The following is an 18,099-nucleotide window of genomic DNA, read 5'->3' on the forward strand; positions in this document are numbered from 1 at the left end:
TGGTTAACACTAACTCATTTTGCAACATCAGCTGCTTTAATGACCTCTTTCTGTTTTAGAATAGTTGAAATTGTAGATTTTGACCTTGTACTCGGCAGCAAGATCAGTAACACGAAAGCCACTCTCATACTTTTCAACTTCTTTCTTTAATTCAATTTCAGTTTTCTTCAAAGCTTTCTTCTCACCAACACCACCACTCTTTACTTGCTTAGAGACCATGGTTAATTGCAATATTAATGCAAAAGCACACTAAATAGAGCACAAAGATTTCACAGCGAATGCGCGCGTCTGACCGAGAACAATGTACAGGGAGAGACTGAACGCGTGCGGAAATCATCGGTGCATACAAACTGGAAGGGAAACTGGCTTGTTCGTCACCCGAGTGTGTGGTCGTGAACAGATGCAAAAGTTTGGCGAACTTTTTGGTTGTTACCCGATTTGTACTTGTCCGACACGTTTGTGACCTGAGGTTACACTGTATTTGGCTGCATAGTACGCTGTGTCTAGTACAAATCGAGAAGGATTATTCTTAAAGGATAAAATGAATTTGTGATACTCCATTTGGAATGTTGTTCAGCTTTGATCCTGCTATAATATTAAAGGGCAGAGAAGAGTATTTAGGCTAACTCTTGAAGTGTAGGGAGGAAAATTGTAGGAGGTGAATTATTTCATTTTAAGTAAATGCAGGTTGAGAAGGAGATACAGTAGAAATGTTGAGATTTAAGAAGGGAATTGGTGTGGTGAATGCTAGTAGATAATGAGGTATGGGGAACATGAAGACTTGTTAAAGGTAAACTTTGCGCAAGTATATGAAACACACTTTGCACAGAAAGTCAAATATGAATTTCAAATAACCAAGTATTGTTTGTAGACTGTAATAAAGTACTTTTGACACATTCTGATCTCAGCTTGATATTTTTCACAATTTGAGTGGGGATTGCAAAGCTATATCCTTTGGATTCAATTGTGTAATCTTGTCAAAAAATATAGTTGTGCTTGAAAGTTTGTGAACACTTTAGAATTTTCTATATTTCTGCATAAATATGACCTAAAACATCAGATTTTCACTGAAGTCCTACAAATAGATAAAGAGAAACCAGTTAAACAAATGAGACAAAATATTATACTTGTTCATTTATTTATTGAGGAAAATGATCCAATATTACATATTTGTGAGTGGCAAAAGTATGTGAACCTCTAGGATTAGCAGTGAGTTTGAAGGTGAAATTCGAGTCTGGTGTTTTCAAGTTTTCAATCAATGGAATGCCAATCAGGTGTGAGTGGGCACCCTGTGTTATTTAAAGAACAGGATCTGTCAAAGTCTGCTCTTCACAACACATGTTTGTGGAAGTGTATCATGGCACAAACAAAGGAGATTTCTGAGGACCTCGCAAAAAGAGTTGTTGATGATCGTCAGGCTGGAAAAGGTTACCAAACCATCTCTAAAGAGTTTGGACTCCACCAATCCACAGTCAGACAGATTGTGTACAAATGGAGGAAATTCAAGACCATTGTTACCCTCCCCAGGAGTGGTCGACCAACAAAGATCACTCCAAGAGCAAGGCGTGTAATAGTCGCCGAGGTCACAAAGGACCCCTGGGTAACTTCTAAGCAACTGAAGGCCTCTCTCACATTGGCTAATGTTCATGAGTCCACCATCAGGAGAACACTGAACAACAATGGTGTGCATGGCAGGGTTGAAAGGAGAAGGCCACTGCTCTCCAATAAAGAACATTGCTTCTTGTTTGCAGTTTGCTAAAGATCACGTGGACAAACCTGAAGGTTATTGGAAGAATGTTTTGTGGACGGATGAGACCAAAATAACGATTTTCATTTAAACCAAAAAGTTCTATGTTTGGAGAAAGGAAAACACTGCATTCCAGCATAAGAACCTTATCCCATCTGTGAAACATGGTGGTGGTAGTATCATGGTTTGGGCCTGTTTTGCTGCATCTGGGCCAGGACGGCTTGCCTTTATTGATGGAACAATGAATTCTGAATTATATCAGAGAACTCTAAAGGAAAATGTCAGGACATCTGTCCATGAACTGAATCTCAAGAGAAGGTGGGTCATGCAGCAAGACAACGACCCTAAGCACACAAGTCGTTCTACCAAAGAATAGTTAAAGAAGAATAAAGTTCATGTTTTGGAATGGCCAAGTCAAAGTCCTGACCTTAATCCAATCAAAATGTGGAAGGACATGAAGCGAGCAGTTCATGTGAGGAAACCCACCGACATCCCTGAGTTGAAGCTGTTCTGTACGGAGGAATAGGCGAAAATTCCTCCAAGCTGGTGTGCAAGAATGAGCAAAAGTTACCGGAAACGTTTAGTTGCAGTTATTGGGGGGTCACAGCAGATACTGAAAGCAAAGGTTCACATACTTTTGCAGCTCAAAAATATGTAATATTCTATCATTTTCCTTAATAAATAAATAACCAAGTATAACATTTTAGTCTCATTTGTTTAACTGTTTTTTTTTTTATCTACTTTTAGGACTTGAGTGAAAATCTGATGATGTTTTAGGTCATAATTATGCAGAAATATAGAAAATTCTAAAGGGTTCACAAACTTTCAAGCACAACTATACCTGTGTTCGTTATAATTTACTACATTTTCAAACATTTGTTCTGACATGACAGGTAAAAACAAAGATCAAAATGACAGAAGTTTATTTTTAATGATAACTTAAATTGTCTCCCCTTATTTTCAGGTTATTATTTCAAATGAACAGTCATGGATGATGATGACAGTCACGACGAACTCATCAACAAAAATGCCGGCTTTGGAAGAGGCAAAAGATGTAATTCAGCTCTTCTCAGTGATGATGGTAACTTTTTTCATGTTTCTTGTTCATTGCTGTCTGGAGCCAGAATGAGGCTTCTGTCCTGATTGTTGTGTTTCTGTTATCAAGACTTCTTAATCAACCCAAATTTCAAAATCGATTACGTGAAATGTACTGTGGCAGATATATCCATGCTTACTTATGGTGGAAGTAGTTGTTGTTTTTGCTTATTTTCTAATTAGTCACATCAGTAATCACTTACAGTTCAGAGCAAGAACTGAGCAAGGTATAAAATTAAGACTATACCTGCTACTTTTCTACTTAATAATTCTGTCTAATGTATTGTTTGAATATTCTGTGAGCATTGCACACCCAATTATAAACAACAAATGTATTGGGCCAAAAAAAAAAAAATCCAGTTTATGGAGCAGATGGTTTTAATTGAAATATTTGAATCACAGGCCGAGAAACCCTGCAGTTCAGTATTCATTCTCAAAATATAATAGAAGACTTACAAAGGAAAATTTTGTATTTATTTCAATTTAAGTGAAATAATTTAGAAATAGTTTCTTTTTATGTCCCTGATCAACATGAAATCTTGTCTCGGATGTTTTCTTACCGTTTTTTCTCTTGAAGAGAATAGCCAGTTTAATGTTGCAGCTACTTTTTAAGTATTCCTGTGTGAGATTAGCCTTTGCAAAGAAGCTTGGCTCATTTGCTTTCCAAAACTGAAGGGAATTCGCCTTCTTTAACTTTGAGTACTTCACCCAAAAGTATTTTTTGTATGTTATCCCATGTAGTTTGTAGTGGTGGGCAAGAAAAAATGTTAATGTTTTTGTGGAGAAAGGATATACCAATGTTTCTGATAGAGTTTGACCCTTCAGTGACCAAAAAAAAGAAAACTTTATCAAAAGCATCCATGACAAATCTCATGTTACTCATGTTGCAATAATCCTCATGTTATCCATTTCTATGCCCACAATATGCAAAATAAATGTATTTTTGCTAAAATATTGATAAAGAAATAAGAAAAGTATGCCATTTAAACAGGGTCAACACTCATTGAGGAGTAATGATCTGCTTCAAAGTTGTAAGCTCAAATAACATTCGGGACTGAATTTTGCTGCCATCTTGTGGATGAAATTCATCATGCTGCAAAAGAAATTATAAATACTTTGTGTTCTTCCACTTTATGGTAACTGATCAAAATTCATGAGTGCAGCAGAGTCTTCAATGGAAAACACAATGGCAAATGCAAAACTGCAAGCAAAGCTACTTTTGGAACAAAATGAAATGGAACCATTTTTTGAATTAGTGCGGCGTGTACAAATCTGTCAAGCTGCAAGGTTTACAGTAGACATTAGACAAAACTTTTCCTCCTTTATGTTGATGCTTTACTGTTTGCATTTTCCAATTCCACATCATGATATTTTTGTGTTGAAAAAATGTCAACACTTTTGGCTCACTTTTTCTGCATGTGAATATAACACTAAGGAGGCCACTCTCCAAAATTCTTTAGAATTCTGTTGTTTACTGCAATAAATACTTCAAATTAATAAATGCAAATTAAACAAATCTTCTATAATTAAAATATACCAAGAAGCAGATTTCATTATAAATGTCATTTTTGTGTAGTTACACTTTTTTTTTTTATCTGTATTGTACTGTAAGCAATGCCTTACTCATACCTGTGAAAGTGAACGCAAAGGTGTTTTCCATTCACTAAACCCACTATCAAATAGTTTTATCTAACCACATGCAGACATTTTGTTGAGCCAGGTGAGCCATGAGATGTTTTGGTAGTATGATATCTGCTTTGCCAATTATGATGGCAGTTGTACTGATTACAATCTTGCAGATGCATCAGCGACAACCAATATTGGCGATAGCGTCTTTGTGCTTACTCTTATCAATAGGAACCTGGAAACCAGAATGGTTGCTGATTTTATTTTTCTTTTCATTTTTTGCTTAGCTTATATTAAATTAACAACTTGCATTATTATATTCAACCTTCACTTCTTATTTAAACTATCTCACTCTGCTAGGGTGAAAATGAGGCTATTGAGGCTTATTCAAGTTGCATTAGTGGCTGCTTAAAATATGAAGATAAATGTCAGTTTTCTTTTTTTGTGAAAAGAAATTAGTGGAGATGAACATGAACAGGGAGAAACAGACAGTGAAGACGACGATGGCGATGAAGATGACGAGGAAGATGATAGTGAGGATTTAAATGAAGAAGAGGAAGAAGAATGCAGTGACAGTAAGCTACTTTTTCTTGTTTTTGTTAAACCTTGTGTAAAGTGTTTTATTAACTTAATGCCTTTTTGTAATTTACAGAACAGCAGATTTTAGGAAAACATTTTCAGTTCTTCAGTATATTCTCTGAGAGATTAACTCAAATAATTTGTCTTATATGCTCTTGAACATGTAATTAATATATTAAAGGAGAAGTCTGGTATTTTTTAAGGTTGTAATTCTTTTTCACAAAGATGGTATATATGCTTTTGCCTCATGATACCGTATTCAGACGTTAAGCACTTTGTATAAATTAAAAAAAAAAATTACCTATCCTGTACTGGTGCATTACAGTGGAGAGTGTAGGAGGGCATGCAAGAAAAGATTAAAAACTTAACCAGATACTTCCATTTTTTAAAGAAAGACAGTTGTCGAGTATTGATCTGCATGCATCTTCAGTGTTTCCGATGCATGTGTGTGCTTGTGACAACAAGCAGGATCTGGAAAAAAACATTATCGCATATTTCTGATACTATTTTTTTTCATGGTAAGGATACATTTTCTTCTCGCTTGTGTGAGTTCTTATTTTAATAGGGAAGTAAATCAAAACAATCAACACTTGTGATTTAGTCTTTTGGGGGAGACCATACCTCAGGAAAAATGTTGTTGCACTGGAAGAGAAAGTGCTCGACTATCATGCAGCTTGTCTTCTTTTAAAATGGCTGAATATTGTACTAATGTTTTTTAGTTTAGAAAATGACATGTACAGGGTGAGCCAAAAAGAAGTATCACATTTCAAACATTTATTTTACAAAAACACTACAAGATGAAATAAATTTCATTACGACAAAAGAAAGGGTATACAAAATAGATGTTTTCACTGTGTTTTAAACATGATGTACCGTAGATCCCGTTATATAAGCCGAGAATTTCGTCCTAGATTTTTGGCTTGGAGTATGGGGGTCGGTTTATACAACAAGTATCGTTTCAGATTCAACATTTCCAGCGCAATGCCGGTTTTGCCGATGAATACGGAAGTAAATAATGCGAAACCACAGAGCCATCTTTCAGATGAAGAAGTAACTTTGCATGCCGGTACTTTAAATTAAATTAAGAATTTATTCAAAAAAGTGTTTTAGTTGTTGATTTTATTAATAAAATTTATAATAAATTATTGGGAAGTTTAAAATGAAATTTTTTGTTTTGATTTACGATCAACATCTTGCGTTACGAAACGGATGCGGTCACGTGTATCCGCTTGCGCGATTGTAAACAAACAACCTAGAGCGTTAGTAGTGTCAGTCGGAGCCCAGATACATGTGTTTGTAGATGTAATTTCCGTCATTGCAGTGATTTACCTATATATAAAATTCATTAAGACCATGCAAGCAAGACACATAATTGCTAAGGAAGGAAGAGAAGGTAAAAGCGTCAATCGAAATGAAGATGGACATTGTGTGGAAATATCTCCTCCCTTCCTGCAGCCCAAAGATGTCAAATTAAATGGTGAGTACAGCATGAAATTGTTTCTAGAATAGAATGCCTTTTATTGTCACTATATGCATCTACAATGAGATTAAAAGCAGTTCCTTCAGTGCAGAAAAAAGTTCTGTATAGGGCTTGTATGGTTGTTTTTTAGCTTTAGCATAATGCCGGATCTGCGGCCCCGCTTCTGCTTTCTTTCCCTCCTCCGTCTGTGTCGTCTCCTAGACCCGACAACAATCCACGGAGAGCCCACTGGTCTCGTTATGTTGTCTGGGATGTTGTGCGTGTGATGAAAAACACTCGAAACAGATGTCTGGCTCTGGACACCGATGTCTATAAGGTTCTGAATGGTTTAGCGGATGTTACGCCGAACCGATCGTGCACAAACAAGGACAAAAAAGTACAAAACAACAAAAAAGTGCACTGAAAAGGAGAGCCCTGAGCCGCTGCGACCATGCGCGCCGCCATGCTCCTAGCTTAATCGAAGTAGGCTAGGCACTATTTATAACTTTTTAGTTAGTACATTAGAAAAATTATTGGTGTTTTGGTAAATTATGCACATTATATTATATATCAAAAATGCCGGCAGTCTCAAATTCTCGCCGATAAACATTATAAATATACCCGAAAAGACACTTTTAAGGAAATTTAGAAAATTTTGCTTGGAGAAGGGGGTCGGCTTAAATACCGGTCATCAGCAAATACATGTAATTTAGTAGGTAGAGAAGGGGTTCGGCTAATATACCGGGTCGGCCTGTATTCCGGGATCTACGGTATTCAAGGTGGTGGCCATTTTTAGCGATACACTCTTCGAGGCGATTTCTGAATGCTCGCATGACTCGTTCAGCTCTTTCTGGGGGAATAGCGGCAATATCGTGGTGAGTAGCGTCGTTGACGGCTTATAGGTTTGTATACCTTCGATTTGAGATAGCCCCACAAGAAGAAATCGCATGGAGCGAGATCAGGTGAACGTGAAAGCCACCCGACATCGCCGTTCAGGGAGATGAGCGTCATTAGAAACATTTGCCACAAAACTTGCATGGATCTCCACGCTGTATAAGATGCTTCTTCATCTTGTTGAAACCAGGCACGAACCACATCCATTTCTTTAAGTTGAGGCCGCAAAAAGTGCTCTAGCATTTCATTGTAATGTACTGAAGTAATGGTGACCATTGCTCCCCCCTCCTCGAAAAAGTAAGGGCTTACAATGCTAAATTCTGCAACGGTGCACCAATCTAACATGCTCACTGTGCAGTGTTCTCTGATGAAGTTCACAAGGGTTGGTTTCAGCCCAATAGTGAAGGTTTTGCCTATTTACGCAACCATTCAAATAGAAATGTGCCTCGTTGCTGCACGCGACGGTGGCATCTCGATGAACGGTTGGCAGAATGTTCACGCAAAAGTCTCTACGGCTCTCCCAGTCTCTCTCAACGAGTTCCTGCACTACCATTCCTGCACTACCATCATTTTGTATGGATGGGAATTAAGGTCCTCATGCAAAGTCCTCCTCAAAGAGATATTGGAAATGCCCAAGGCAGAAGCATGATGAACGTCTAAGAGACTGTAAAATTGATGCCCTTACAGCTTGGATGTTTTTAGGCGTTTGTACAATCAGTGGACGGCCTGGAGATTTTCTGTTCAGTGTTGTACCTGTGTATCTAAATTTAGGCACCGACTGAAGGATTGTTTTTCGATTTGAGACATCACCGTTGGGAGGAATGCTGAAGTGCGTTGCGTAGTGATGATGGTTTTGTTTTTGAACGCTGCGACAGCAAAAGCATGGTGCACACCGGACCAAGACGCGTTGCTCACTGAAAATTACAAGTGATCGACTATCAAAGGACCCCCACCCCGATCCACTCAGCTGCCTCTACCTCGCACAATGATCTTGAGAAAAGTGGTACTTCATTTTGGCTCACCTTGCATAAACTGTTCTACAATGTGTCTATAATCGCAAGACATGGATCAATGCTTGACTACTTTCTTGGCTTAGACAATAGATGTACACTCACCTAAAGGATTATTAGGAACACCTGTTCAATTTCTCATTAGATAGATAGATAGATACTTTATTAATCCCAAGGGGAAATTCATATACTCCCAACAGCAGCAGCATACTGATAAATAACAATATTAAATTAGAGTGATAACATTAATGCAATTATCTAATCAACCAATCACATGGCAGTTGCTTCAATGCATTTAGGGGTGTGGTCCTGGTCAAGACAATCCTCTGAACTCCAAACTGAATGTCAGAATGGGAAAGAAAGGTGATTTAAGCAATTTTGAGCGTGGCATGGTTGTTGGTGCCAGACGGGCCGGTCTGAGTATTTCACAATCTGCTCAGTTACTGGGATTTTCACGCACAACCATTTCTAGGGTTTACAAAGAATGGTGTGAAAAGGGAAAAACATCCAGTATGCGGCAGTCCCGTGGGCGAAAATGCCTTGTTGATGCTAGAAGTCAGAGGAGAATGGGCCGACTGATTCAAGCTGATAGAAGAGCAACTTTGACTGAAATAACCACTCGTTACAACCGAGGTATGCAGCAAAGCATTTGTGAAGCCACAACACGCACAACCTTGAGGCGGATGGGCTACAACAGCAGAAGACCCCACCGAGTACCACTCATCTCCACTACAAATAGGAAAAAGAGGCTACAATTTGCACGAGCTCACCAAAATTGGACAGTTGGAGACTGGAAAAATGTTGCCTGGTCTGATGAGTCTCGATTTCTGTTGAGACATTCAAATGGTAGAGTCAGAATTTGGCGTAAACAGAATGAGAACATGGATCCATCATGCCTTGTTACCACTGTGCAGGCTGGTGGTGGTGGTGTAATGGTGTGGGGATGTTTTCTTGGCACACTTTAGGCCCCTTAGTGCCAATTGGGCATCGTTTAAATGCCACGGGCTACCTGAGCATTGTTTCTGACCATGTCCATCCCTTCATGACCACCATGTACCCATCCTCTGATGGCTACTTCCAGCAGGATAATGCACCATGTCACAAAGCTCGAATCATTTCAAATCGGTTTCTTGAACATGACAATGAGTTCACTGTACTAAAATGGCCCCCACAGTCACCAGATCTCAACCCAATAGAGCATCTTTGGGATGTGGTGGAACGGGAGATTCGTGCCCTGGATGTGCATCCCACAAATCTCCTTCAACTGCAAGATGCTATCCTATCAATATGGGCCAACATTTGTAAAGAATGCTTTTAGCACCTTGTTGAATCAATGTCACGTAGAATTAAGGCAGTTCTGAAGGCGAAAGGGGGTCAGACACCGTATTAGTATGGCGTTCCTAATAATCCTTTAGGTGAGTGTATTTGGTAAGTTTTTAAGCTTTTCCACTGTGCAATATAAAGCACCAGTACAGGGAAAATTTCTTTTCCTTTTTTTTTTCCTTCATAAATTATAGAAAGCACTCAACTTTAGAATAAAATTTTTCAAGGTAAATGCATATATACCATGTTAGAGGAAAAAATACTTTGACTTGAAAAACTTATTTTTTTAGTTTTGACTTTGTTGTTTATTCTTTTATTTAGGTGATGTTCAGTTCTGTTTTACTTTAAATTTGCTGTAAATTGTGTGATATGCATGTGTAGGTTTTTTTTAAATAATATAATGGTTGGCCTATTGTAGTTATAATTTCAGTTCCATGCAAAACTTTCTTGCTTGTTATAGGTGACAGACCCATTTATGTGTCAGTAAGAATGGCTAGCTATGCCTGAATGGGGGCATTTAGTTTTTGTCTGTGTGTATTTCTGATTACTTTACTTTTAGTAGACATTGTTTTATCCAATTAAAGGTAAAGTTTTGAATTTCATTGTCAATAACTGCATATCAGCCTTGTTTTGGCAGCCTGTTTTCATATTGGAGTTTCTGCTAAGTGTTTTGTCAAAAGATAAAGGAAATTCTCAGCAATTCTCAGTTTATCTGATTTCAAAAGAGCTCTCACAGGCCACTCTGGAGCAAATTGATCAGAAGCAACGAAGATCTATATACGTTCCCTGTATGGCCTGTGTTGTGGGAATTTTTTTTAGTTATCAAAGGGATTCAATATTCAATATCATTATCCTTGCCTTGTGTATATGAAACATTTCATAAAAGTGCACATCATTACAAAGCAGAGACACTTTTACATACAGCCGAAATGAGACAGTATCATGTAGTTTATTTACTCTCAAGCATGTTATATAAATGTGTCAGCTAGCCTGTATAATTCTCTGAGAGGTTCTGTTAAACCTGTTGTTTGACTAATCTACCTGTGATGTTGAGGATATTGAAGATTAAGCAACTTGGCGCCGTAATAGTAAAATATTTTTGCATTGACTTCCTTTTATTCAAGAATTTACTAATACTGTTCAAAATGCTTTTTATTTTATTCTTTTTATGATGTAGGTTTGACGTGCATCTGTGCATGCATTTTTGAAATGTTTTTAATGCCTTTCATGATATCACCAGCAACACTAGAATTACTATATAAAATAGTTTGGCAAGCTTTGTAGAACACACAAGGTGGTTGGTAAATTGTTGTTTGTGAAGTTTGTATTGATGATGATGGTGGTGTTTGTGATTGTCAAAACTTTCACAATAGCTCCTCGTACAGCGAAGTGGAACGGACAAGAGTACTTGTGTAGTCAGCACAAAGGCAGGAAATAAAGAAACAATTATAAACAAAAGCATAACATTAAATGGAATGAATGTGTCAAAGCTGAATATTAGTGCGACAGTGTCAGCAATGCATGTTAATTACTACTAACTTTGCAAAGAATTTTGGAGGCCTATTTTGACTCTGCAATTTTTGTGTTACGGTACAAAATTTAATGAATTTGTCCGTTTTCTAAACCCCCCCAAGTATTTCTAACACTGCCCTAGCCTTCACTTGGATGAATAGAACAACTGTAGTGAGTAAACAATAATGAAGCTGTGGTTACTTATTATAAAAGAGACAAATGAGTAATAAGGAACCTTATTATTTTCTACACTACTTGGTTATTCTGTTTTACTTTTATGGTGTCTGGAAGCTTACTCCAACTTTGTATGTCAGTAAGAATAGCATTCAGAGTGGGTTATGTATGTATTTATTTTATTAATTTTAAAACCAGCGTTGTTGCCTTTTTATTTTGTTGTAGTATATGTCCATGGGCTGTGTTAAAAAGATAAATGTCTTCCGAGTGCTGAACATTTTATTGTTACATATTTGTTCAACATTCTCTTTGGATTTGAGTGACAAGGTGCATTTCTGTTTCAACTTTAGAGCATGAAGTGGATGATTTGTTGGATATGGAAAGAAACATTAAGTGTTTATTTACATTTTAGGCTCTGAAGACTGTGAGAAAGTAGAAACTGAGAAGTGCTTTGATCGAGATTTTGAAACTTTGACGAACGAACTTACAATTGAGCATTCTGACAATGAAGAAGAGAACTGTCCAATTTGCCTCAATACGTTTCAAGAACAAGTGCTTGGAACTCCAGAGAGCTGTGCACATTATTTCTGCTTGGACTGCATCTTGGAGTGGTCAAAGGTATGTTTTGATTTCTGCTGAGAGTGATTATATTTTGTTCTTTTTATTAATTTAATGGTTTATGTTCCATTTGGAATGTTAACTTGTTTAGCTTATCATAAGTATTTGCTTTATTTTGTGCATTATACCACAAATTACGCAGTTGTTCATAGTGGCAGTGTTTTTGGGTTGAGACTTATGTCTCTGAACGTCTTGTTTAATTTAGCTGCTTTCTTTAATATTTCTTCCCTCACATTAAAAATTAAATATCGTTCTACAGTGTGTCTTCCATATTTATGAAATTTTTACTGGCCAAGGTAAAACAAGAAAAATGCAATATACCTTTAAGTATATGTAAAGTGTGCAGCAAAGAAAAAAATGGGATATTTCAGTATACTAGGCAGGAACAATTTATAATTTTACAATTTTAGGCAGCACGGTGGTAGCACTGCTGCCTCACAATAAGGAGACCACTTTAGCTCCGTGTGTTCTGGTTTCCTCCCACAGTCTAAAGACATGCAAGTTTAGTGCGTTGGTGGTACTAAATTGGCCCTAGTGTATGGTTGGGGTGGTGGTAGGTGCCGTGTGTATATGTGTTCACCCTGTAATGGACTGGTGCCCTGTTCTGGGTTTGTTCCTGCCTTGTGCCCTGTGCTGGCTGGTATAGGCTCCATCACCACTTGTGATCCTGTTCAGGACTAAGGGTATTAGCACTAACACTGCTTTGTCAGTGTAGCCTTTTATCTTAGCATGTTCAACTGCAAACATCAAGTTGCCACTTTTACTTGTCTTGACTGGGTAACCACAAGTGGGTTACTTAATTTGCCAGTTCTTCCTCCTTCCAAATGTTATCCCTTTGATAAGGGATGAGTGATGAGTTCCTGCCTTGTGCCCTGTGTTGGCTGGGATTGGCTCCAGCAGACCCCCGTGACCGTGTTCGGATTCAGCGGGTTAGACAATGGATGGATGGTTGATGAGTCCTCTCCAACTTTATCTGCCCTCTCCATCTTTCTTCCTCATCCCCTTAGCCCTCAATTGCCCTACCCCTATTTTATACATCCCTTCTGAGCCCCTGGCCTCCTTTTTGTGATTGGATTTCTCCAGAGCCCCTCAGTTATACCCCTAAGTTTATTTTCAGCACATGTCCATGTTATCTCGGGCTGGCTTTTTTAAATACTAGAGGGCTCTGCCCCCTGCTCACTTCGCTCGCCAACCCGTGTTTGGTTAGTGATGGATAGATAGATACTTTATTAATCCCAAAGGGAAATTCACATACTCCAGCAGCAGCATACTCATGATAAATATATATATATATATATATAAATATATTAAATGATAAAAATGCAGGTATATCAGACAATAACTTAGTAAACTTGTTAGCGTTTACCCCCCAATGTGGAATTGAAGAGTCGCATAGTGTGGGGTCTCCTCAGTCTGTCAGTGGAGCAGGATGGTGACAGCAGTCTGTCGCTGAAGCTGCTCCTCTGTCTGGAGATGATCCTGTTTGGTGGATGCATTGGATTCTCCATGATTGACAGATATACAATTTTAAAAGCTTTGTTTTTTCTTTGGAATTGTTTCAGTTTCATTATTTGCACTTTTACTTTAAAGCTTCAGTAAAAATAATATTTGGAATTACCTTTTCTTCAAGATCACATTGAATTTTGATTCCGTTTTTGGAGACACATTGTGACAATGCAATGTATAACTGCTCGTGACTGAACATTGTTTCTGTTTCTCTAATAAATAATCCAACTTTTTCTAATGTTTGTCCCTATAATTTGTTAATTGTCATAGCAAAAGCTATTCTCACTGGAAACTGGAAACATTTTAATACGAATGGCATATCAAATCTCCTTTGGTGTCTGTTATTTGCGGAATATGTACATTACTTTTCTTGTCGCTTGTTAATATTTGCATTGCTTCTCCGTGATCATAAATATACACCTGACCGAATTGTGTGTAATTCTTTGAAATTAAACTTATTGTTGCTTTAACTGTTGCAGGACCACATATTCTCATAGCTTATGGTCCATTATTGTGTAAATCTACGCTTTGTGCATTGAATGATGCGAAGGCGAAAAGACTTTTTTTGCTCTTTGCCTTTTATTTCTGACCTCGCTTTGTCTTGCTATTTTTTCAATTACACCTGGTCCTGAGGATTAATTTCTTTTTGTTTGCGCTAATGTGATCTTTACCATCTTTTTTTTTTTGATACTGTAGCAACTGACGTAATAAAGTGTCACAAAAGTTTTACTTGAACAATCACTTCTTAACCCCAAATACAATTTTCTAGCACCTTCTCTAACCCCTCATTCCCCGGGTCTCGATTTACCGTATCAATCAATACCCCGCTATCAGTCTTCCGTGCTGTACTCCGCCCTCCCTCAATCGGACCTAACAGTTACTTAAAACAAAAAAGGCTTCAACCTGGCTGGGACGCTGCAATACTTTCGAATTTTACTGCTTTTGTATTCTTTACCTTTCTCTGCACGTGTATCATGCCATCATTTGTTTGAGTCTTTCTCTTTTCTCCACGCTACTCTTTCTACTTTGCTTAGTCGTTGACGTTTCATCAAGAACGTATTGTCCTTATACGCTTTATATGTGCTGAGAGCACAGGATCTGTGTGTGCTACGTACCTTTACATGACTGAGTGTTTTGCTGGCCGTGCTCTTATTTGATATTGTCTCGCGTGTCCTTTTAAGTATCTTCCGAGAAGATCACATCTCGTTGCCCTGCTTTTCCTTTCCAGGATTTTTTTTTTATAATAGACAGACATTCACTGATCATTAGTTCTCGTACCCTTCTCCTTATCACCTCAGTCTTTAGTTCTCGTGCCCTTCTCCTAATCACCTGTCTTTCCCTCAGTGATACCCCAAAGCTCCATCATAGTATTCTCTTTTCAGTTCTTTGAAGTTTCTAGTTTCTTTACTTTGTTTACCATTCTTTTATCACGTACATCTGACACCTGCCGTTTCTTCCATTGCTGCATTTATTCCATTGCTTATTTTTGCTTCACAACTTGGGATTATTGCTGAACCTAAGTATTTAAATGTGTATACCCCTTTTAAGATTTAGGTCTATTCTATGTTGTATTATCAGTGTTCCCCTTCTTTTGTTACAAACTGTGACCCCTGATGTTCCATCATTTACTTGCAGTCCACCCTGTCTCAAGGCCACCTTCCATAGAATTAACCTCCTTTGCAGTTGATTCTGCAATGATCAAAGTCATTAGCATATAACATTTCCTTAAATGAACCACCCCTGACTGAACACATCCATTACATTTAAAGAGTAAAGGGCTAAGAGCTTAAGCCTGATGTAAGCCTACACATTAGATATTTTGTATGCCTCAAAATATTAATTTTTCATCATTTTCACCAGTCCATATTACAGTCATCTGAAAAAGTTTCGGAACCCCTCTTAATTCTTTGGATTTTTATCATTGGCTGAACTTTCAAAATAGCACCTTCCCTTTAATAGCTGAATGCATTTTTCAGGCTTGCGATGAATTAGATGCTTCTAAAAATTCAACATGGTTTCCTCATATTTTCTGTTTCTAATAATCTTGATGGCAGCAAGGATGACTTTTTGTTGGAGAATAAACAGGTGTCATCCGATGATGGTAATAATGGTGATATTTGTTATGATGTTTATCAATGATAACAGCATTGACTCGACAGCATTAGTTGAGCTTCCCACCAGTAGCAGTGACAACGACTGTTCTTCCAGTTAGGTACACCTATATTTAGAGCTACATATTTTTGTTTGGGTAATAATTATTATCTATAGGTGGATTACTAGTATGAAAAAAATAAAATCTTGCAATTTTAAAAATTGTTACCTAATAGGTGGTAGTAGTAAATATTGTTAAAAATGGCATGTACCTATTTACCTAATTTAAATAAAAGTGATAATTGTTATTACTTTAAACTTTGTTTAAAAAATGACTGCAATTCTTGTAAAATTTTGAAACATTAATGGTGCTCATTATATACAGTGGTGTTAAAAACTATTTGCCCCCTTCCTGATTTCTTATTCTTTTGCATGTTTGTCACACAAAATGTTTCTGATCATCAAACACATTTAACCATTAGTCAAATATAACACAAGTAAACACAAAATGCAGTTTTTAAATGATGGTTTTATTATTTAGGGAGAAAAAAATCCAAACCTACATGGCCCTGTGTGAAAAGTAATTGCCCCTTGTTAAAAATAACCTAACTGTGGTGTATCACACCTGAGTTCAATTTCTGTAGCCACCCCCAGGCCTGATTACTGCCACACCTGTTTCAATCAAGAAATCACTTCAATAGGAGCTGCCTGACACAGAGAAGTAGACCAAAAGCACCTCAAAAGCAGCTAGACATCATGCCAAGATCCAAAGAAATTCAGGAACAAATGAGAACAGAAGTAATTGAGATCTATCAGTCTGGTAAAGGTTATAAAGCCATTTCTAAAGCTTTGGGACTCCAGCGAACCACAGTGAGAGCCATTATCCACAAATGGCAAAAACATGAAACAGTGGTGAACCTTCCCAGGAGTGGCCGGCCGACCAAAAATACCCCAAGAGCGCAGAGACGACTCATCCGAGAGGTCACAAAAGACCCCAGGACAACGTCTAAAGAACTGCAGGCCTCACTTGCCTCAATTAAGGTCAGTGTTCACGACTCCACCATAAGAAAGAGACTGGGCAAAAACGGCCTGCATGGCAGATTTCCAAGACACAAACCACTGTTAAGCAAAAAGAGCATTAGGGCTCGTCTCAATTATGCTAAGAAACATCTCAATGATTGCCAAGACTTTTGGGAAAATACCTTGTGGACTGATGAGACAAAAGTTGAACTTTTTGGAAGGCAAATGTCCCGTTACATCTGGCGTAAAAGGAACACAGCATTTCAGAAAAAGAAACATCATACCAACAGTAAAATATGGTGGTGGTAGTTTGATGGTCTGGGGTTGTTGTGCTGCTTCAGGACTTGGAAGGCTTGCTGTGATAGATGGAACCATGAATTCTACTGTCTACCAAAAATCCGCCATCTGTTTGTCAACTCAAGCTGAAGCGATCTTGGGTGCTGCAACAGGCCAATGACCCAAAACACACCAGCAAATCCACCTCTGAATGGCTGAAGAAAAACAAAATGAAGACTTTGGAGTGGCCTAGTCAAAGTCCTGACCTGAATCCAATTGAGATGCTATAGCATGACCTTAAAAAGGCAGTTCATGCTAGAAAACCCTCAAATGAAGCTGAATTACAACAATTCTGCAAAGATGAGTGGGCCACAATTCCTCCAGAGCGCTGTAAAAGACTCATTGCAAGTTATCGCAAACGCTTGATTGCAGTTATTGCTGCTAAGGGTGGCCCCAACCAGTTATTAGGTTCAGGGGGCAATTACTTTTTCACACAGGGCCATGTAGGTTTGGATTTTTTTCTCCCTAAATAATAAAAACCATCATTTAAAGACTGCATTTTGTGTTTACTTGTGTTATATTTGACTAATGGTTAAATGTGTTTGATGATCAGAAACATTTTGTGTGACAAACATGCAAAAGAATAAGAAATCAGGAAGGGGGCAAATAGTTTTTCACACCACTGTATAAATGCCTTTTTTTACCTGAACATTTAGTGCTAAATTAGCCATGTGTATTGTACGTGAGATTTTACAGTATCTTCTTGCACTTGTCATCAACTGTTCCATTAGCTTAACTCCACAATAGTCTGTCTAGCACATTAATTTTTTTAAAGCAGACACCAACTCTTATATAGAGTCCAGTCATTTTTGAAAGCAAAGAATTGCATTTTCAAATTTATTTACATGTAACAAGTATTGTCTCACTTTCTTTTGCAGAATGCAAATTCCTGCCCAGTGGATCGGATTGTATTTAAAAATATCTGCATAAGATCTTGTTTTAAAGGAAAAATATTAAAAAAGGTAATTAAAACTGCACTATACTGTATAATATTTAGAGTTTTTCTATAGTGGCAGCCCTGCCTATTTGTTTAAGATAGTGAAATATGACTTATGTGAGAGGTCTGATTTTTAGAATATTGACTGTAGAGCTGGAGGTGCCATTTCTGA

The 18,099-nt window shown here is 37.7% G+C and overlaps 1 protein-coding gene across 2 annotated transcripts in view; it reads left to right on the forward strand.

The window, feature by feature from the left end:
- phrf1 (PHD and ring finger domains 1) overlaps positions 1–18,099 on the forward strand; it is a 116,776-nt gene that overhangs the window by 24,653 nt on the left and 74,024 nt on the right. For both annotated transcript variants that reach the window (XM_039744469.1, XM_039744477.1), the window contains exons 2-5: positions 2,712–2,828; positions 4,921–5,043; positions 11,832–12,037; positions 17,869–17,952. In XM_039744469.1, coding sequence (XP_039600403.1) covers positions 2,735–2,828; positions 4,921–5,043; positions 11,832–12,037; positions 17,869–17,952 — 507 coding nt within the window. In that variant the 5' untranslated portion in view covers positions 2,712–2,734. The remainder of the gene's footprint in view (positions 1–2,711; positions 2,829–4,920; positions 5,044–11,831; positions 12,038–17,868; positions 17,953–18,099) is intronic.

The sequence above is a fragment of the Polypterus senegalus genome, chromosome 1 (assembly GCF_016835505.1).
Source record: "Polypterus senegalus isolate Bchr_013 chromosome 1, ASM1683550v1, whole genome shotgun sequence".
Lineage (NCBI taxonomy): Eukaryota > Metazoa > Chordata > Cladistia > Polypteriformes > Polypteridae > Polypterus > Polypterus senegalus.